This window comes from Falco cherrug, chromosome 20, assembly GCF_023634085.1.
Source record: "Falco cherrug isolate bFalChe1 chromosome 20, bFalChe1.pri, whole genome shotgun sequence".
In the NCBI taxonomy this organism is placed as follows: domain Eukaryota; kingdom Metazoa; phylum Chordata; class Aves; order Falconiformes; family Falconidae; genus Falco; species Falco cherrug.
The window spans coordinates 4,845,066-4,864,121 of NC_073716.1; the positions used below are offsets into that span (position 1 = coordinate 4,845,066).

A 19,056-nucleotide genomic window follows, 5' to 3' on the forward strand; every position below is an offset into this window, starting at 1 on the left:
CCCTGCTGAGGCAGGAGCAGCCCTGTGGCCCAAGCCCCATGCCCCAGCAGCACCGAGCTCTGCCAAAAACAAAAAAATGGCAACCTGGGAGCTGGTAGAGACAGGCAGGGCAGTGGCAGCGGGCAGGAGGGGATCTGCTGGGATCCTGCCCCAGCAGCTGGAGTCAGCCCATCCTGGGGCGAGGGTGTTAAAAATTCAGGCACTGTCTGGATGGAAGCGATGGATGGGGAGCGGGGAGGGCAGAGGGACGCACAAAGGGATGAGGCACAAAAAGCCTTTGTCTGCGCCTGTGCTGAGTGGGCCTTTTCGCTGCCGGTGGGGAAATCTGATGGCAGCTCAGGGGGGCCAGGCTGCACCCCCTGCGCCGGCACGTCCCGCATGGTGCCCGGCTGCAGGTGGGGCTGGGGGTCCCATCCGCCTGGGAACAGGGTCCCCGCGGTGAGGGCATGGCTCTGGCACTGCAGCCCAGGAGGCATCACGTTGGCACAGCACCTGCAGACCCACTCCATCACCGCACAGCACCTGCAGACCCACTCCACGACCACCAGAGCAAACCAGAGTGGGGATACAAGGACTTTGGGCGCTCACAGACACTATAGATAACCCCCAAAAAAACCCAGAGCTGCAATGCTCCCAACACCGGCCCAGGGGAACCAGAAAACCCCACTACCAGCACCATACGGGGGGGCAAAGCTCCCCACAAAGCCCTCCCTGCACCATGCACGCCCCAGAACCAGATGGCAACGGGCACCCCACGCTCCCACGGGGACCCCCATCCCTTCGCCCTGGGGCCATGAGCATCCCGACGCCGGCGCCTGTCCCCATCTGCGCCCTCCATTGTGTCTGGATTATTTTTAAGCTGACAGCTGAATGTGCCCTGCTGATTTTAACCGGCACAGACAAGCCTCGGAGAGGGGTAAGATCGGTGGAAACACCACCAGCAGCACCGACACGCAGGGATGGGGACGTGTCCCTGTGTCACAGGCTCCGGCACGCCTGTGACACAGGGACACGTCCCCAGGTGTGGTGTGACCATTGCAAGTGGTCCCCAAGCCTGAATCCAGCCTTCCATCCCAGCAAAAGGAGATTCCAAACAGCCCCCCTCAGGCTGCATCCCATCTCCATCCCAAGGTCCCGTAACGCACGGCGGAGGAGGGATCGCTTGGGAACGTTCCCATCCTGCAGGGACCCAGCACCCTGACCCCGCTGCCAAGGACATGCGTTCGCCTTGCCCTGGTTAAGTGTCCTTTGGGATTTTTACAGCCTCAACGTGGTGTCCCTCCCCCTCCGGATCCTGGCACACACACCCCCCCCCTTGTCCCGCTACAGAGACCCTGCAAAGGGCTGGGCAGAGCAAACCATCCCAGACCACCGTGCCTCAGTTTCCCTCTTCACCCAACCCTGGCTCGGAGTGTTTTGGGCTGCAAAGTCCCCAGCTGCGGGCTCGGACATCCCCCACGCTGGCTGATGGCCCCACAGATGCTCCAGCTCCTGACAGCAGGGTCAGCACCCGATTTGTCACCTCAGCCATTTGTCCCCAGCGCCTGTCCCTGCTCCCCACAGGGGGCCAGTTACCTCCCAGCTTTTTGGCTTTATTTTAACCTCAGCCTGGCCGTTCCTGTGCTCCCACCAGCCCGGCTCCCCCAAGCCCCCATCCCACCAGGGCTGCGGGCAAAGAGGATGGGGGGAGCCCCTTGCTCCCTGCAAGGTGTCACCGGGTCCCTGTACCCCACTGTCACCGAGCCACCTCACTACCCCTTGGCGACATGATGGGACGGGTAGCTCCCACTAGTGTCCCCCTCCCTGGGGGGAGGATCTGTCCCCCCTCCCGGACACGGTGAGCAAAACACCCCGGCACAACCCTGTCCTTGCTGGCGGCTGCCAGCCCTGCCTTTGCAACCACCAGCAGGAGCCCGGACCCCCACCCCCAGACCACGACCCCAGCAGAGGAGGGGACAAGGACGCACCCCAGGAGCTGTGACAGCCCCAGACCACAGCCCCCCTGCACCGGGGGAGTCCCCATCCCTCGCCCTCCCCTGCAAAGCCCCCCCCCCCCCCAAACAAGGCACAACACCCGGTGGCCCCTGCATGCGGTTCTCACCCGGCAGCACTTGTCGGTGCGGGGGGGCACACGGCCGGGCCGGGGGGCTGGGGGCTCTGGGGCAGCAGCGTGGCGGCGCAGGCTGCTCAGCCAGATGCAGCGGGGCTCGGGCGAGCTGCAGTCCACCCCCACGGCACGCTCGAAGCGCCAGCCCTTGCCGGCTCGCTCCACGCTCCACAACCCCTTGCTCACCACCGCCACGGGGCTGGGGGCTGCGGGGGGCCGGGGGGGACCTCGCAGCACCCGCCGAGCCCCCCGCTCCCCTCTGCTCACGCTCTCCTCCACCATGCGGCCGGCAATCCAGGCTTCGGCAGGTGGGGGCTCAGCCGGCGGCCATGGGCTCAGGGCCTCCTTCAGCCCCCCAGCTGGGCAGCGTGGCGGGGGGGGGCGGCGGCGGGGGGCGGCATGGCTGGGGTGCCGTGCGGTGCTCCCGGCCCGGCGACGCCGCTGGCTCGCACCCCGCTGCCAACACAGCCCCCCACCCAGCCGCCCGTGCGGGGCAGGGATGGGCGCAGGGTGGGATGGAGGGATGGAGGGATGGACGCAGGGGGGGGATGGACGAGGGCGGGCTGCCACACGCCCCGGCGGGCTGGGGCTCAGCTGCTGGCAGGGATCAGTGTGCCCAGCCCACCGGCCCCCCCGCGCCGAGCCAGCCCCCCCGCCCGCAGTGTCACTTTGCCCAGACTTCCCCTTTTTCCTTTCTGTCTTTCTTTCTTTCTTTCTTTCTTTCTTTCTTTCTTTCTTCTTTTTTTTTTTTAATCCACCCCCTTCTTCCTCCATCACCCCGGGCAGCATCCCACCCTCCCCGCTTCCTCCTCTCCCTCCTCCCGGCCCCTTCCTTCCTTCCTCCACTCACTCTCCACAGGGCACCGGGCGATGCCGGGGACAGGGAGGGGGACAGCCTGCGGGAGTGGCAAGTGTCCCCCCTGCTCGGCCAGGGAGCCACCGCCAGGCTCGGCAAGGGGGGAGCCAGTGGGGGCTCCGAGACACCCCTGGTCCCCTCTCCGTCCCTAGCACCCAGCAGAGTCCCTGCAGCAGAGACACGTATCCAGCCCCAGGCTCTGCTGATGCAACCCCCCAGGGACCGACACAGCCCCCCCAGGGACCAACACAGCCCCCTGGGGACTGACACAGCCCCTCCGGGACCAACACAGCCCCCCGACCCCCCTGCTCAGTGCCTGTGACAAAGGGCAACGGCTCCAAGGACACTTCTCAACAGCAGCCAAACCAAAATCCCCCCCAGCCCCATCTCCCATTTCGGGGGATACCCAGGGCTGCAGGCACAGCAGGTCCCTGTAGTCCCCAAGACACAGAGCCACCACCCCCCACGGTTCAATCCTGCCTCCCCAGTGCTGAGCCCACAGGCTGGGATGGCAAACCGCCCTCGTCACTGGTGCCTGGGGACCCCCACTGCTCCAGGGGGAAAAATGCCCCTTCCCCAGCCCACCCTGCACCCCTTCCATGCCCCCCGAGCCGCTCTCCACCACCAAAACGTGAGAGGAATAAGGCAAAAAGCAGCATCTTGGTGAGCCCAGCACCCACAGCCACCCAACCCAGGCAGGGTCTGTGGGTGGGCAGCGTCCCCCTGCCCTGCCTCCCCCCAACACTGCCCATCCCTGTCCCCACACGAAGGGGTCCCACGCCACATTCCTGCCGTGCTGGAGGCCGAGGAGAGGCACGTGCGGCCGCGCCGGGGAAATGCCGGGCATTACTGGGATTGCAGCCCGAAGCCTTGCGGCCGGCCGCCCCGCTGGCCCGCAGCCCCCTCCTCTCCTCTGCCCCCCTCCACCCCATCAGCAGGACCAGCCTGGCAGCACCGTGCCGTGCACCCACCTCCCGCAGCCACCAGCTGGGCTGGCAGCACCAGGGGACGGTCCCCGGGGTGCGATGCCACATGGGCCCCCTGCACGCTGCCGGTGCTCTGGTGTCCAGCACGTCCCCAGCGTCTACCCTGGCCAAGGTGCCATGGCTGTTTCCCAAAACAGCCCCAGCGCCTGCCCCAAGCCCCACTGCGGGGCTGGCTGGACTGGCTTGGTGGCAGCCGTGTCCCCAGGGACCCAGCTCACCCCACGACACCATCCCAATGACACCACACCAGCAGCCAAGGGAGAAACTGGGACGGGGAAACGTGGGAGCCAAATCCCTGCCATCGCCTTCCCACCCCCCAGGGCCACCCCGACGTCACCGGCTGCATGTGCTGGGGGGTCTCCCACGGGAGCCACCCCGGGGGCAGCCCCACACCCCTGTCCCCAGCCTGGGGACAGGCAGCCGGCAGAGCTGCTGGCATGTCCCAGCAGGCAGAGCTGCCCGGCCAGGACAGCGGGACGGGGCTGACACAGCTGTCGGTGCGAGCAGCACCCGGGGGGGGGCTTCGCTTTCCAGCTGAAAGGGGGCAAAGAGCAGCCTGTCGCAGTGGGCTGGGGGTCCCGGGGCAGCTGGAGCGATGCCAGCCGCCCTGGGCACGGCGGGTCTGATCCTGCCATCTCTGCTCACGCCTTTCCCAGGCAGTGCTGAGCAAGCAGTCAGGGGGGCTGGTTGGGGAAGGGGTCCCCAGCCCCCGGGAGGAGGGTTTTAAAGGGAGGACGGGCCCCAGGATTGTTCCTGCAGCCCAAAGCGGGAAAGGTCAGGCGGCGTTCGCGGGGGCAGATTCCACCCCGAGGAATGCGAGCGCGCCTGGACGCCTTCCAAAATACTTGTGTTTTGCACAGGAGTGTCCTAAATACGCAGCCAAACAGGAGCAAGGGGGAAGGCAGCGCGCTCCCGGCGTGCACCGCCGCTGCCAGCGTGCCGGGGCAGGCGTGGGGACATGTGCCCACACCAGCGGTGGGCTGCAGGGCCCTCTGCCGGCATCGCCTCCCTGCCCCCCGCCAAACCGCCGGGGAAACTGAGGCACGGAACAGCCACGCCAACCCCAGCCCCCCTGCACAACCCCCGCCCAACACCCCAGGCAGCGCTGCCTGCACTGGGGGTCTCTATTCAGCACCCCCCTGCCCCACGGCTGCTGCTCACAGCCTGGTGACACCCCCAGGATGGAGCCAGCGGTCCCAGCTGGGGGGTGACACCCCCGGGCCATGCCCTGGCCCCACCAGCTGCGGCCGTGGGTCCCTGCCAGCGCGGCCAGCGCAACCCCTGGCACGCAGCGGGGGTAACGTCACGCTGCGGGCAGGAACAGAGGACAGAGGGACAGGCAGCTGCCCGTCCTGCTGCCACCATGGCGTGCTGGGCTCGGCCCCACCGCCCTCCTCCGGCATCGCTTTCCATGTGGGAAGGAGGTTTCTCCAGCACGGAGCCAGCAGCGCTCAGGGCCAAGGGCTGAAGGGGGGGCAAACACTAATCCCTCCTGAACGGCGAGCTGAGATTAGGGTCAGAAAAATGAGGTTTTAATAGGATTTTTGGGGAGGGGAAAGCCATGTTGAGACAATAACCCGTTTCCAGCCCTTTACACAGCAAAGCTGTTGCTCGCTCCCACCTGCGGCAGGTCCTGGAAGGAAAGGGGGGGGACGGGGGTCCCACCCGCTCCCCTCGGTCCCAGCCAGCCCAGGCAGCATCTGGGAGGGCAGCACCCCCAAAGGGAGCAGGGACCTACGCGTTCTTAGGAGCAGGGGGTGCCTGCAGCCCCCCCCACACACACCAGGAACACGGGGATGCTCCAGCAGCGGGACCTGGCCTGGGGGACGTGGTGACAGAAGAAGGGGGGGCAGCCCCCAGGTGACCACGCCAGGAGCAGCCGGGCAGCCCGCCTGGCCGCGCCCCAGCCTGCGGGATTACGGCTCCGCAGGAGAAAGCATTTTAATTCTCTTTAACCCAACCCAGGGCTGAGGAGCTTTGCAGCTCAGCGGGGATTTGGGGACATGCTTGCTTGCTTGCACACAGCCAGCGCACGCTCCCCGGTCCCCTGGGACACCCCTGCCCCAGCACGGCACGGCTGCGTCCCCCAGGGAGCGGGAGGAGGCAAACTGGGAGCCACTGGGAGCGGATGCGCACCCCACGCAGGAGAGAGCTGGGAGCCACTGGGAGCGGATGCGCACCCCACACAGGAGAGAACTGGGAGCCACTGGGAGCAGATGCGCACCCCACGCAGGAGAGAACTGGGAGCCACTGGGAGCAGATGCGCACCCCACACAGGAGCAGCAGTGCTGGGAACAGGAGGCAGCAACACGGAACCACCACCACCCCCCAGCAGCCCCCATGCCACATCCCAGCCTGGGCAGGGACTTACTGGGATGGATGCACGGTCTGGTCCGTAGGCCAGGTGGGAATCCCGGGGACGGCTTTCGGCTGTCAGGATGGGGGATGCCAGCTGGGTTTGCTCTGAGCATCCACAAAGATGCTCAAGTCTCCTCTTTTCCCACTGGTCTCACAACTACTCGGCGGTGCGCAGCACCCAAGCACCCACTGCACCGCTGCACTCTGGAAAACCCCACGGACCCCCCAGGGACACCAGAGAGAGTCAGTGGGACCCACAGCTCGAGCAGAGGCGTGGGGTTCCCCGTCCTCACAGCCAGCGCTGGGGACGGCACAGGACAAGTCCCATGGGAGGTGCTGGGCTGGCAGCACCGAGCGGCTGGGTGGGCTCTGCCAGGGATGCTCCCAAATCCCACCCCATGCCAGAGCTACCTGCCCGGCTGGGGACCCCCACCTGAATCCCCATCATCCAAAGCAGCTGGGATGGAGGTAACACTGTCCAGGTGACACCGAGCCAAGTGCCAAAGAGAAGCGGAGGAGTAAGGAGGCCAGAGGAGCCGCAAACTGGCTCTCTGACATTCCTCCCGCTCCGGTTTGGGTGTTAACACGGGGAAGGAAATCGCCTTGTTCCTTCCCAACACAAACTTTTATCTTGACAGCGACTCCTTCACAGCCCGGTCGTCAGCCCATGCTGGGTCCCCGCTGGGCTTCGTGTGTCCCCCCCGGCTGGATGGTGACCAAAGCCAGCTCCCTTCTGGCAGCCTTCACACTGGGGACGCCAGCCCCGCATCTGCAGGGCCGTGTCTCAAAGCGGCACCTCCAGGGAGCTCCGGCTCACCCGGCCAAGGAGTCCCTGGTGCCACGTCAAGAGAAATTTGGGAATGCGGCCAGAGAGCCTCATCCCCTTTCCTGACCTCTCCTTGCGAGGCTGCCAGCCCTGGTGCCGCCGTGGCTCTCCGGCTGGTCCTCACCACTGCTGGCATCCCTGGCTGTGCTCCTGGGGCAGCATCGTCCCCGTTCACAGCCATGACAGCAGCCACGACGCCGGCTGATGCCACCGCATCGATGCAAGCACGTACACATGGAGCTGCCCACGCTGCCGGCTCATGTGCCACCTCCACTCACCGCCCCACATCATGATGCTGGGGCAGGATACGGCCCTCCCGAACGCCCAGCACCATGCTCTACCTGCGAAAGCCACCACAGCACCTCCAGCCCCAGAGCGGGGGCACCCACAGGGTGCAGACCTGCAGTGCTGGGGATGTTCACAGCTTCCCAGGGCAGCTCTGCCAGCCGGAGGCAGATTTGGCAACACCACATCCCCCATTAACGCAGCAGCTCCCTACGGCACCGATGGTGCCACTGTCCCTGCGGTGTCTTCCCTCAGGGCAGCCCCCAGCCACCCCCTCCGTGCCCCCAACCCCAGGTCCTCCGCACCCCCAGCCCACAGGGATCGTCCTTAACACGGGGCAAGTGGTGCTGAGGCAGGGACAAGGGCTGGCGACATGCACTGGAGCTCAGTGGGGACATGGCCAGTGGTCCCCATGCTGGACACCGAGCCGGCCCAACACCGAGGAGGAGTTTTATCTCCCATCCCACGAGGATGGGGGATGGAGAGGGCTCACCGCCGGTGCTGCCTTCATCCCCAGCTCCTCCTCCTCATTCTCTGTCCCGTCCTAAAAACGGTGTTATCGGCAGCAAGCCCTAGAAAAGTAACAGGATTCTGTTTCCTGTTTTTCCCATGGAAACCCTCAAATAGAAGCTGGCCTCATTATTGCAATTTTTTGGGTTTCTTTTTTTTCAGCAGGGCTAACAATGAGCCATTTCCTCTGGCGGCTCCGAGAGGCACCTTGCGCTCTGCTCCCGCTTCTCTACGGCGGAAAATCCTACCCGGGGAGGTCAGGGGAAGGCTGCCTGCTTCTTCCAGCCTCTGTCCCACTCAAGCCCGGGGGCCCGGGGTGGGGGCCACAGCCGTGCACCCCTTGCACACATGGGGGGAACCCCTCGCCCCTTCCAGGGGTGCTGCCTGTGGCCTAGGGCCAGACGGAGCGCAGGGGTGGGCGATGCTCGGATGAGGGGATGCACAGGAGAAGCACCGAATCCTGCATCCCTCGCTGGATGGGCGAAATAAAGAGCCGAGCAGGGTCCTGAACCTCCCTCCAGCCACAGCAAGGACAGGAGGCAGCTTTGGGGACACAGCTTTGGGGACAGCCATGCTCCTGCAGCACCTCCTGCCCCACTGCAGCCCCAGCACCGACACCCGATGACATTTTCCTGAGATTAGGAGCAGCCTAACATTTTTCCACAGCCCACATGCATCCATAAGCCAAAGACCCAGCCCATCTCCTCTCCATCACCGCCCCCCCCCCCCAGGGACATCAGTGTCCCACCACTGGTGCCACACCAGTCACCGCCAGCCCCGGCAGGGACCACGTTTCACCCCGAAAGCGCTGGCACCACAGCCCGGCCCCCCGCCTCGCACGGCAGAAAAAGAGCCCACTATGTGCCACAATAGCGCGATTGTCCCCCAGAGCCACCGGGCTCCATCCCACCCGCCCCGGGGCTGCCCCACGCGCTCGGCCCCATCAAGGGACCCACTGTTGCCATCGGGGTGGCTGGTGGGTAGGGGGGGCACGGCAACCACGGGCACCCCCACGCCTGCACCCCGCGGGTCTGTGGGTTCTGCCCCGGGGGTGCCACTGACGGCGGGTGTTTGATGGCAGAGCCAGTCCTGCCCGGTGGATGGCAGGGCATGGGGGGGCCACAGAGCGCCGGCACCTGCCTGGCTGCCCATCGTAGGGGGATCCAGCACCGCCGGGCTGTGCCAGCGGCTGGGCTCTGGCATTATGGCAGGAACCTATTGCCTGTCCCAGCCAGACACAGCTCACGGCAGCCCCGGCTGCCTCCTGCTGCAAGGGGGGCTGGTCTTGAGCGAGCAAAGCACTTGCAGGCACAGGCCTGGGGACCCCACTGGGTCCCATCCTGGCGTGAGAGCAGGATGGGTCCCCACAGTCACCACCGTTTGGCCACTTCGCGACGATTCTCAACCCCCCTTTTCCCTGGAGAGGACCCAGCTCCAGCTTTGCTCTCCAGCTCCCATTTTCCCAGCATGGCTGCGGAGTGGGACCGACCCCCCCATCCCAGCATCCTCCCACCTCAGAAAACTCAACTTGCTCCAGGGGCTGGGGACCCCCCGGGCTGCGTACGGTGGAGACCAAACCCACCGGGCACGTGGCCGGTTCCCACCGAGGCGGCAGCACCAACCTGCTGGACCACGCCGCCGCGGGTCTTGCAACATACGCAGCCGCGTCGGCGGAGGTGTGCTCGCTGTGGCACGGCCCCAGAAGGCAATTAGGGAAGATTTAATGAAATCCTGGGGATAAGCAGCCGCGGAAAAGGAGTCAGCCACTTCAGGTGCTCTGAGCCAGTGCTGGAGATGTCTGGGCCACAGCCAGGAGGTCGGCGGCAGGTTTAAAGCAGCCACCCTGGTTTGCAACCTGGGGCGTCCCAAGCCGGGCCGGCTCCTGGAAAGCTGGACAGGTTTTGGGAGCAGGCAGCACGGCACAGCACGGCACAGCTCGCGCAGCCGGCCCCACCGCTCACGGCCCGGAGGCAGCCAGGTCGATATTTTCCAACTTGAGAGCTTAAAATAGGTCATCTATCTCCATTCCTTTTAAATCAGGTCTTGCTGCCTGCTGAAGACAAACTTGGTTTATTAATGGGACGGCACCGACTTGAAACCTAATCTTTTTTTTTCCCCCTTTAATGAGAATAAAAGGCCATCCCCAGGGCTCAGCAGCTTCCCAGCACAACACCCCATCCCTCCGTGCTTTCTCCCAACCAGTGGCTCTGCATGAACCGAGGAGAGGTCCCAGGCACCGGCTCCGAGCGCTCCCGGGAGCTGGTCACAGCACCCACACGCCGCGAGCCAGCCCCCATGCTCTGACCCCAAACCAAGAGCTGTCACCACGTGTCCCCTCTGCCAGACTTGCAACGTCAAACCCCTGCAGACCACAGTCCCCAAGCCCTAAAAACGCCCAGCGGCGGTTCCTTGGCAGTCGATGCTGCAGATGACGGCGCCCGGGCAGCGCTGCCAGCCCTGGGGTGGGTTTAGGACACCACACATCACCCAGCAGTCCCCCCGCGGGGCGAGGCACCGGTGCCAGAGGTGCCGGCTGGGTGCAGCGCATGATGCACGTCAAGGTTAAAACCACAGTGGTGGCAAGGTTAGGGCCCTCCGCGTGGCTGGCGACCCGTGGCTCCAAGAAGCCCAATGTGGCCAGCCAGACCCCGGCATGGCATCGCGCCGCGTGCCCCAACCCGGCGCCAGTGCCAGGTTTCGCGCTTGTAAGGCAGGATTGCGGCAGCAGCCCCGAGCACAGGCTTTTCCTGTCTTTCAAGTTCAGGGTTCAGAAAGAAAGAAAGAAAAAAAAAAAAAAAAAAAAAAAAGACATTAAGAAACTCAGTGTGCCGAGCAGTGCCAGTAAATAGGGACGGAGGCAGCAGCCACACCGGGACGAGGGCAGCAGCCGCCGGGCAAAGGCTTGGGGCTGGTGGGGGGCAGCCCCTGCCACGCAGCCCCGGGGGTGGCTGTCGGGCAGGATTTCTGCTTACGCAGCACAAAATCCTTGCTGGAGGATTGCAAAGCGCTTTCCTCACTGCCGTCCTTCCCAGATGCGCAGGGGGAGGCTGTGGCGGTTAAATAACTCCCCCCCCAAGTCGCCCAGTGCCCCCAGTCACACAGGGAGCTGGGGGCAAAGGTGGGCACTGAGCAAAGCCCCCACGCTCTGGCTGCTGCTGCTGCCCCCCCGGAGGGCACGTTTCACCCCAAAATGCAGCCGATTTCAAGAGACTTGATTTGATCCCCCGCCCCCAAAAATCCGAATGCCAGCACCCAGCGGTACGGAGTAAGCAGGGAGGAATCTGAAGAGAAACCATGATTAATGCTCAGCCGCTGCAACGAGCAGCACTCCTCATATCTGAACCATTTCGCACACCCCAATTAATCCTTTGAGGATGGTTATTAGCCCCATCGCCGGGCTGAGGAAGCCGAGTTCAAATAACCAGGAACTGAGGAACAGAGGCCGAATTCAGCTCTGGGGTGAGGACGTGCAACCTCTGCTCAAATTAGCAAGCGTTGCGCCAGCCGGACACCGTGGCCTGCACCCCCGCCTGGGCGCTACCCTGGTGCCCCCTCCACCACCAGCCCCCCCAGCACCATCCCCATCCCCACCCCACGCCTTCGCTGGGATCTGGCACAAAACGGGCAGGAAACGGGGTTTTAGCCGGCGGCTCGGCTGGCCTCCCTTGGCACCATGCTGCTCCCAGGGGAGACGGGAATGGCCCCAGTGCCCTCCAGTGCGGCGCTGCTGGGTGATGCTGGTGGCCACGGCATGGGAGGAACACGGGCAGCGTGGCTCAGCGGTGCTGCAAATACCTGCGCGGCCAGGGGGGCTGTCCGAGCTGGGGGAGCAGGACACGACCCGGAGGGGCTGGGGGGGTGTTTGGGGGCGGGGGGGGGGGGGCTGCTGCCTGCCCAGTGCCAGAGCTGGCCGGGGTGGAGCTGGCAAGGATGGAGCAGCCGGACCCACAAGGAGAGAGCCCGGCTGGGGGTCTGGAGGAAACACGCGTGGGCACTTGTGGGTCTTGTCCCAGGGAAGGGGGAGGTCAGCCCCAGGGTCTCGCCTTCAGCCCCCCTGGCCGGATCCAGCCGCCTCAGCCCCACCGCCCTGCCGTGCCGCCGTGCTGGCCGGGCACCGGGGACGAGCCACCGCGGCCAGCATTGCCCGTGGCACACAGCCCTGGGCGGGTGGCTGGAGCCCCCTGCCCCGCTGCTCCTGCCCCACCACCCAGCCCCAGGGCGCTGGCTCTGCCCCCACCCCATCCCCTGGGTGCCCGGGCATCGCCCAGCACCCAGCCCCGCACCCCCAGCCCCTACCCCCGCAGCCCACCGCCTCCCCAGTCCACCCAGTATCACCCAGCGCCGCTCACCGCGGGGGCGGGCGGCGGGATCCCGACCAGGCAGAAGGCGATCCCATTCATCGGGGCGCGGCGGCCGGCCTCGCTCGGTCCGGCCCGGCTCAGCACGGCTCGGCTCGGCTGGGCTCAGCACGGCTCGGCCCGACCCGGCTCAGCACGGCCCGGGAAGACGCGGTCCCGTCCGGTCTGGCCCAGCCCGGCCCCGCACGGTCCGGTCCGGCAGGGCTCGGCTCGGCTCGGCTCGGTTCGGGCTGGGCCGGCCGCGGCCCCGGCCCCGGTTGCGGCTCCGCCTCCTCCGGGCGGCCGCGGCGGCGGGCGGGAGCGGGCGGGGCACGGCACGGCACGGCCCGCCCCGGCGGGAGGGACCGCGGCACCGAGCGGGGCGGGCCCGGCCCCGGGACAGCGCGGCAGGAACCGGCGCTGCGGGAGCGCCCGGACGGGGAGCAGGGCAGGCACAGCCGGGATGGGAGCGCCGGGGAGCGGGATGGGCAGGGGACAGCCGGGGACAGGGATGGGCGAGGGACACCCAGGGACTGGGACGGGACACCCGGGGACCAGGACCGGGCAAGGGACACCCAGGGACTGGGATGGGACACCTGGGAACAGGGCCGGGCAAGGGACACCCAGGGACTGGGACCGGGCAAGGGACACCCCGGGATGGGCAGGGGGGGACACCCCGGGATCAGGACCAGGCAAGGGACACCAGGGATGGGCAAGGGACACCCAGGGACTGGGACGGGACACCCGGGAACAGGGCCGGGAGGACACCCAGGGACCCGGACTGGGCAAGGGACACTCAGGGATGGGCAGGGGGGGACACCCAGGGATTAGGAACAGGCAAGGGACACCAGGGCCGGGCAAGGGACACCCAGGGACCGGGATGGGACACCCGGGAACAGGGCCGGGACACCCAGGGACCGGGACCGGGCAAGGGACACCCAGGGACTGGGACGGGACACCCGGGGACCGGGACCGGGCAAGGGACACCCAGGGACTGGGATGGGACACCTGGGAACAGGGCCGGGCAAGGGACACCCAGGGACTGGGACCGGGCAAGGGACACCCCGGGATGGGCAGGGGGGGACACCCCGGGATGGGCAGGGGGGGACACCCCGGGATGGGCAGGGGGGGACACCCCGGGATCAGGACCAGGCAAGGGACACCAGGGATGGGCAAGGGACACCCAGGGACTGGGACGGGACACCCGGGAACAGGGCCGGGAGGACACCCAGGGACCCGGACTGGGCAAGGGACACTCAGGGATGGGCAGGGGGGGACACCCAGGGATTAGGAACAGGCAAGGGACACCAGGGCCAGGCAAGGGACACCCAGGGACCGGGTGGGACACCCAGGGACCGGGGCCGGGCAAGGGACACTCAGGGATGGGAAGGGAACACCCAGGGACCGGGATGGGACACCCGGGAACAGGGCCGGGACACCCAGGGACCGGGACTGGGCAAGGGACACCCAGGGACTGGGACCAGGCATGGGACACTCAGGGAGCAGGATGGGACACCCAGGGACCGGGATTAGGCAAGGGACACCCAGGGACCAAGAACAGGGATGGGTAGGGGAGTCCCAGGGATCAGGACCAGGCAAGGGACACCCAGGGATGGGCAGGGGACACCCAGGGACCAGAACAGGGATGGGTAGGGGAGTCCCAGGGATCAGGACCAGGCAGGGGACACCCAGGGACCAGAACAGGGGACACCCAGGACAGGATAAGCTGGGACAGAGGGACAGGGACCAGGAAGAGGACAGAGCAGGGCGGGCAGAGGGATGACAGGACAGCCGGACAGGGACCGGCAGGGCCAGGCCAAGGCCGGGCGATGTGGGAGGAGGACGGAAGGACACACGGACAGGAAACGCCAGGACAGGGGACAGGAGCGATGGGGACTGGCACCGGCAGGCACGGGGACGGAAACAGCCGGGTTGGGGCTGACGGAGGGACAAAGGCTGACACAGACCCACGGGGAAAGGAAACGGCGAAGACGGGAAACAGCAGGACAGACGGACAGAGTCTGGGACGGGGACAGCCGGACAGGGCCTGGGACGGGGACAGCCGGACAGGGCCTGGCCCGCAGAAGAGCACCCTGAAGCAGTCATTAAGCAGCCGCCGAGTCAATTAACTCCCACACCTGAGTCTCGGGGTGCAAACGGCACCTCAAAAGGCGTTTCGGCGGCGGCCAGCAGCCGCGATGCTGCGGCGCGAGCCCTGAGTCACCCTGGACTTGGCCGCAAGACGCGTGGTGGGCACAGCCGGGACCCAGCGCCAGCCCTGGGGGGCAGCGGGCAGCGCCGGGGGGGGGACGGAGCCGCACGTGATGGGAAAGCAGGAGGCGGCGCAGGAAAGCAGGGAGCAATGACAGCCACAGGGACATGGGGACGCGGGGACAGCCAGGTGCGCTGGACCCAAGTGGGGGCTGAACCCAAGGGGGTTTGGGACAGGGCACAGAGGGACACTCGGGGATGGGCAGGGGACACCCAGGGATCAGGACCAAGCAAGGGACACCCAGGGATGGCCAGGGGACACCCAGGGATCAGGACCAGGCATGGGACACCCAGGGACAGGGATGGGACACCCAGGGATCAGGACTAGGCAAGGGACACTCAGGGATGGGCAGGGACACCCAGGGACTGGGACCAGGCATGGGACACCCAGGGACAGGGATGGGACACCCAGGGATCAGGACTAGGCAAGGGACACTCAGGGATGGGCAGGGACACCCAGGGACTGGGACCAGGCATGGGACACCCAGGGACAGGGATGGGACACCCAGGGATCAGGACTAGGCAAGGGACACTCAGGGATGGGCAGGGACACCCAGGGACTGGGACCAGGCATGGGACACCCAGGGACAGGGATGGGACACCCAGGGATCAGGACTAGGCAAGGGACACTCAGAGATGGGCAAGGGACACCCAGGGGCTGGGATGGAACACCCGGGAAAACAGGGCCAGGCAAGGGACACCCAGGGACCGGGGTGGGACACCCAGGGACCAGGACCGGGCAAGGGACACTCACGGATGGGAAGGGAACACCCAGGGACTGGGATGGGCAAGGGACACCCAGGGACCAGGATGGGACACCCAGGAACAGGGCCGGGACACCCAGGGACTAGGACCGGGCAAGGGACACCCAGGGACTGGGACCAGGCATGGAACACTCCGGAACCAGGATGGGACGTCCAGGGATCAGGACCAGGCAAGGGACACCCAGGGACCAGGATTAGGCAAGGGACACCCATGCCACATCATGGCACCCTGAGATGGCTCCTCCACCGATGGCATCACCATCCTCACCCCCGGTCCCCACCATTCCCTTGGTGCCACCCCGTGCCACCCCAGTGATGCCAGCCCACGCCACCCCGTGCCACCCCAGGGATGCCAGCCCATGCCACCACAGTGATGCCAGCCCATGCCGCCCTGTGCCACCCCAGTGATGCCACCCGATGCCACCGCGGTGATGCCAGCCCGTGCCGCACAGCGCGGACCCAGCCAGCAAGCGCAAGTTTTCCGTGACACAATTAAGAAAGTCTGTGTCAACAACGACTTCCTCTGGGCGCCTGGAGAAACCTCAGCGCCACCAGGAAAAATAAATGACCGAGCCGTCAGCCACTGCCACGGAAGCGCCAGGAACTCAGGGCTGGAGCGAAGCTGCAGGGCCTGATCCTGCTTACGGGCACGTCCCGCTGGGCTGGCAGCTCCCGCACAGCCGCTCGCTTCCCACACAGCCGCTGACACACAACCGCAGTCGGACGGTACAGTCTGCCATCCCAGGATGCTGAAACTGCCACCCTGGGGTACAGCACCCACCGCCCTGGGGTACAGCACCCGCAGCAGCAGGGGTGTGGGATGGGGGGGATCTTGCACTTTGGAAACACGTGGGTGCCAGCACCCAAAGGGGACCCCCGCGAGTGCTGCCACCACCGCTGTCCCCTGCCCCGGCCTCGGGAGCCGTCCCAGCAGCTGGAGGGAACAAACAGTCGGATGTGAGTGACGGGATGTTTCCTCCCCGCGAGGGCGCAGCCGGACGCCCGCACCCCGTCTCCGGCCACCCTCCACCCACGCTCAGCACCCCCTGGCCCTGCGGCGGGTCCCTCTGTCCCCAGCCCCGCTGCACGGGCCACCTCCCACCCGCGTCCTGCCGGGATGCGCTGGCCGGCTGCCCTCTGCCTGCCCGGTTCTGGCAGGACTCGCCATCCCGGCCGGCTCCTCTCGCCACAGACACTTTCCAGGAAACGTCCCATCCAGTGGGTCTGGCACCAAGGGCCGCCCCACCAACATCCAGCCTTTCCTGGTGGTGGATCAATGGGAAGGAGCAGAAGCCTCCTCCGGCTGTGCCCACCGGCCACCCGCTCCTGCTCTCCAGCTGGTCTTGGGGGTCCTTGTTGTGTCCCCTCACAAGGGGACGCAAGGTGACATCCTGCCCACAACCCTCCCCCTGGGCCTGCCAGGAGCCTGGTGCAGAAAAGCCATTGCTGGCAGGAACCAGCCATGGATACCAGGACCCTGGGGTCCCCAAGCGACCTCCCCAGAGCCACCCCCACCAGGGAGGTGACACGACCCAAGCTGGCTGTGGTGGCCCTGACCCCTCCCTCTGTGCAAGTTCCAGGGACAGGGATGGACCCTCATGTGAGGTCAGGGAGAAGCAGCCATCCCCAGCGAGGGGTGACCCCCGTTCTGGGGCGCACAGTCTGGGGGGGGGGGGGCTCAAGGAGAGCTCCCAAACCCCAGCCCCCCTCCTGGGGCAGCTTTTCCACGGGGGTCCCCAAGGAGCAGGGTGCCACCATGCACCCAGCCAGCCGATGCTCCCTCCCTCCTCTGAGCCCTCTTTGTCTCCCCCAGCCCCACCCCAGCACCAAGACCCCATCTGCAGCCCCCCCGGGGACACCCAGCTCCCCATCCCCATGTGCAGGGACAGGATGGCACCCACCGCCCTGGCAGGGCGTCCCCGAGCTGCCATCACCGCGCATCCCACACCCCATTCCATAACCACCCAAAAATCACCATCCCAGCTCCCGCCGCCAAGCCAGCCGCCCGGTTTAGCAGAGCGGATCCATCATGTCCCATCACATCTCAGCCCCCCCGGCCCCCAGCCCTGACCCCAATCCCGGGCAGCCGGAGCTGGGGGAGCAGGAGCCCCCCGCCCGCCTGGGCTGCCGCTCCCTGCGGAGCCGCTTCCGCAGACAAAGGGAGCCAGAGGGGAATCCCGGCTGGGCGATGGGTTTTAACCTAATCCTATGAATTAAAAGGAAGAAAAGCAAAAGCAGGGCGCTCGGCAGCAGCATCGCCCAGCCACAGCCCCCAATGCCAGAGCAGGATCATGCCCTGCCCATGCCAGCTGGGGACAGGGACATCCAGGGTGCCCCATTGGGGTGGGGTCTCACGCGGACCCCGCTCGCCGTGGCATGGGTGGCAAAGGCGGGTGCAGACGCGGCGCTCAGCACCCTCCCACCCCCAGGCAGACGCCTGCAGGCCAAGAGCTGCTTTCCCCTCTCGGCAGCCACCGCCTCGCCTCGCGAAGCCATTTTGAGCCAGCGGCAGAGAGACGAAAGGGTTACGGCCCCAACCCCTCCTTCCCACGTCCAGACCGCTGGTGGGGATAAACACGAGCAAGACCAGGGGGATGTGGGATGGGATCAGCCAAGAAACCCAGCAGCGAGGCAGAGCAAAGCAGGGCAGCACGGCAGGGGGGGCGCGGGGGGCCGGTGCGGACTCACATGCTCATCCCGCATCAGGGAGGGGCTGAAATCCTGCTGGGAATCGGGGTACCCAGGGGACCCCTCGCTCTGTGCATCCCTGGCTGCCATGGCCTGTCGCAGGGCATCTCTGCCAGATCCTGCCCGCGCTGCCCGGGTGCCGGCAGGCACATGCCAACCTGCTGCCGCTCACAGCCTAAAATTATCATCAGCTCCTCCGAAGGCATCGCCGCCAACGAGGGCGGTGGGGAAGGCGTGCGGGCTGCTCGGGAGCTCCTCTGCATTGCAGCTGGATCTGCGCGAGAGGGGATTTTTCCAGCGGGAAAGGCAGCCCCCGAGACACACGGCGGGCGGCGGGGGCTTTGGGTGCGGAGGGACCGACGCTCGCAGCCCCAGGGAGGATGCTGGACCCAGGTCGCAGCCCGTGGATGGGGATGTCAGCACGTCACGTGCAGCCCCCACGTTGGTTTTCATCGCTTCGGTGGGGCGGATGCGCGTGAGCTCCCGGGGGTCCGGCGGGGCTGGCGGAGGCACCGACGCGTGTTCACCCACGCTGCCGCTCCCGGCCCTTCCCCGAGCTGGGGAGCTGGGGGGGGGGGGGGGATTTGCAAGCACGCGGCCCCCAACGTGCGGTGAAGCCTCGCTGGGGACGCATTACGCCCAAAGCGGTGGGTCTGCCCTGGTCCCTGGTGCAGCCCCAGACCCTTGTGCCCGGGGACACACACACACACACACGAGGCATTAAATCCTGCACTCGCATCTGGGCCAAGCCAGGATGGGGCGGGGGGTGAACAGGCGAGGCAGAGGCTGCGGGAAGGGTGCTGGTCCACTCACCTGGGTGCACAGTGGTGGGGGGAGATGCTCAGAGGGGGAACAACCCCCCATCCCAGGGAGCAGAGCTGGGGAAGCACCATCCATGCAGAGCCACATGGGGGGGGGGGGGGGGGCGGGGCACCGAGAGCCCCTGGGTGGGCAGCAGGGAGGGCCTGGGCACGGCAACCAGGATGGCTCCCAGAGGCGCTGGCTGGCGAGTGGTAAGATGGGGGGCCAGAGGAAGGACCAACAGACACAGCCTCAGCCCAGCCCCCC

The 19,056-nt window shown here is 66.8% G+C and overlaps 1 protein-coding gene across 2 annotated transcripts in view; it reads right to left on the reverse strand.

Annotated features, from left to right (window-relative positions):
* The window catches only part of ARHGAP23 (Rho GTPase activating protein 23), a 38,457-nt gene that overhangs the window by 18,519 nt on the left and 882 nt on the right, over positions 1 to 19,056 (reverse strand). Inside the window, exon 1 of one of the 2 annotated variants that reach the window (XM_055697692.1) lies at positions 12,278 to 12,928. The exons of the other annotated variant lie outside the window; for it this stretch is intronic. Within the exon in view, the coding sequence (XP_055553667.1) occupies positions 12,278 to 12,328 (51 nt within the window). The 5' untranslated portion in view covers positions 12,329 to 12,928. Of the gene's footprint in view, positions 1 to 12,277; positions 12,929 to 19,056 lie in introns of those variants that run through there. 2 annotated transcript variants of the gene reach the window in all.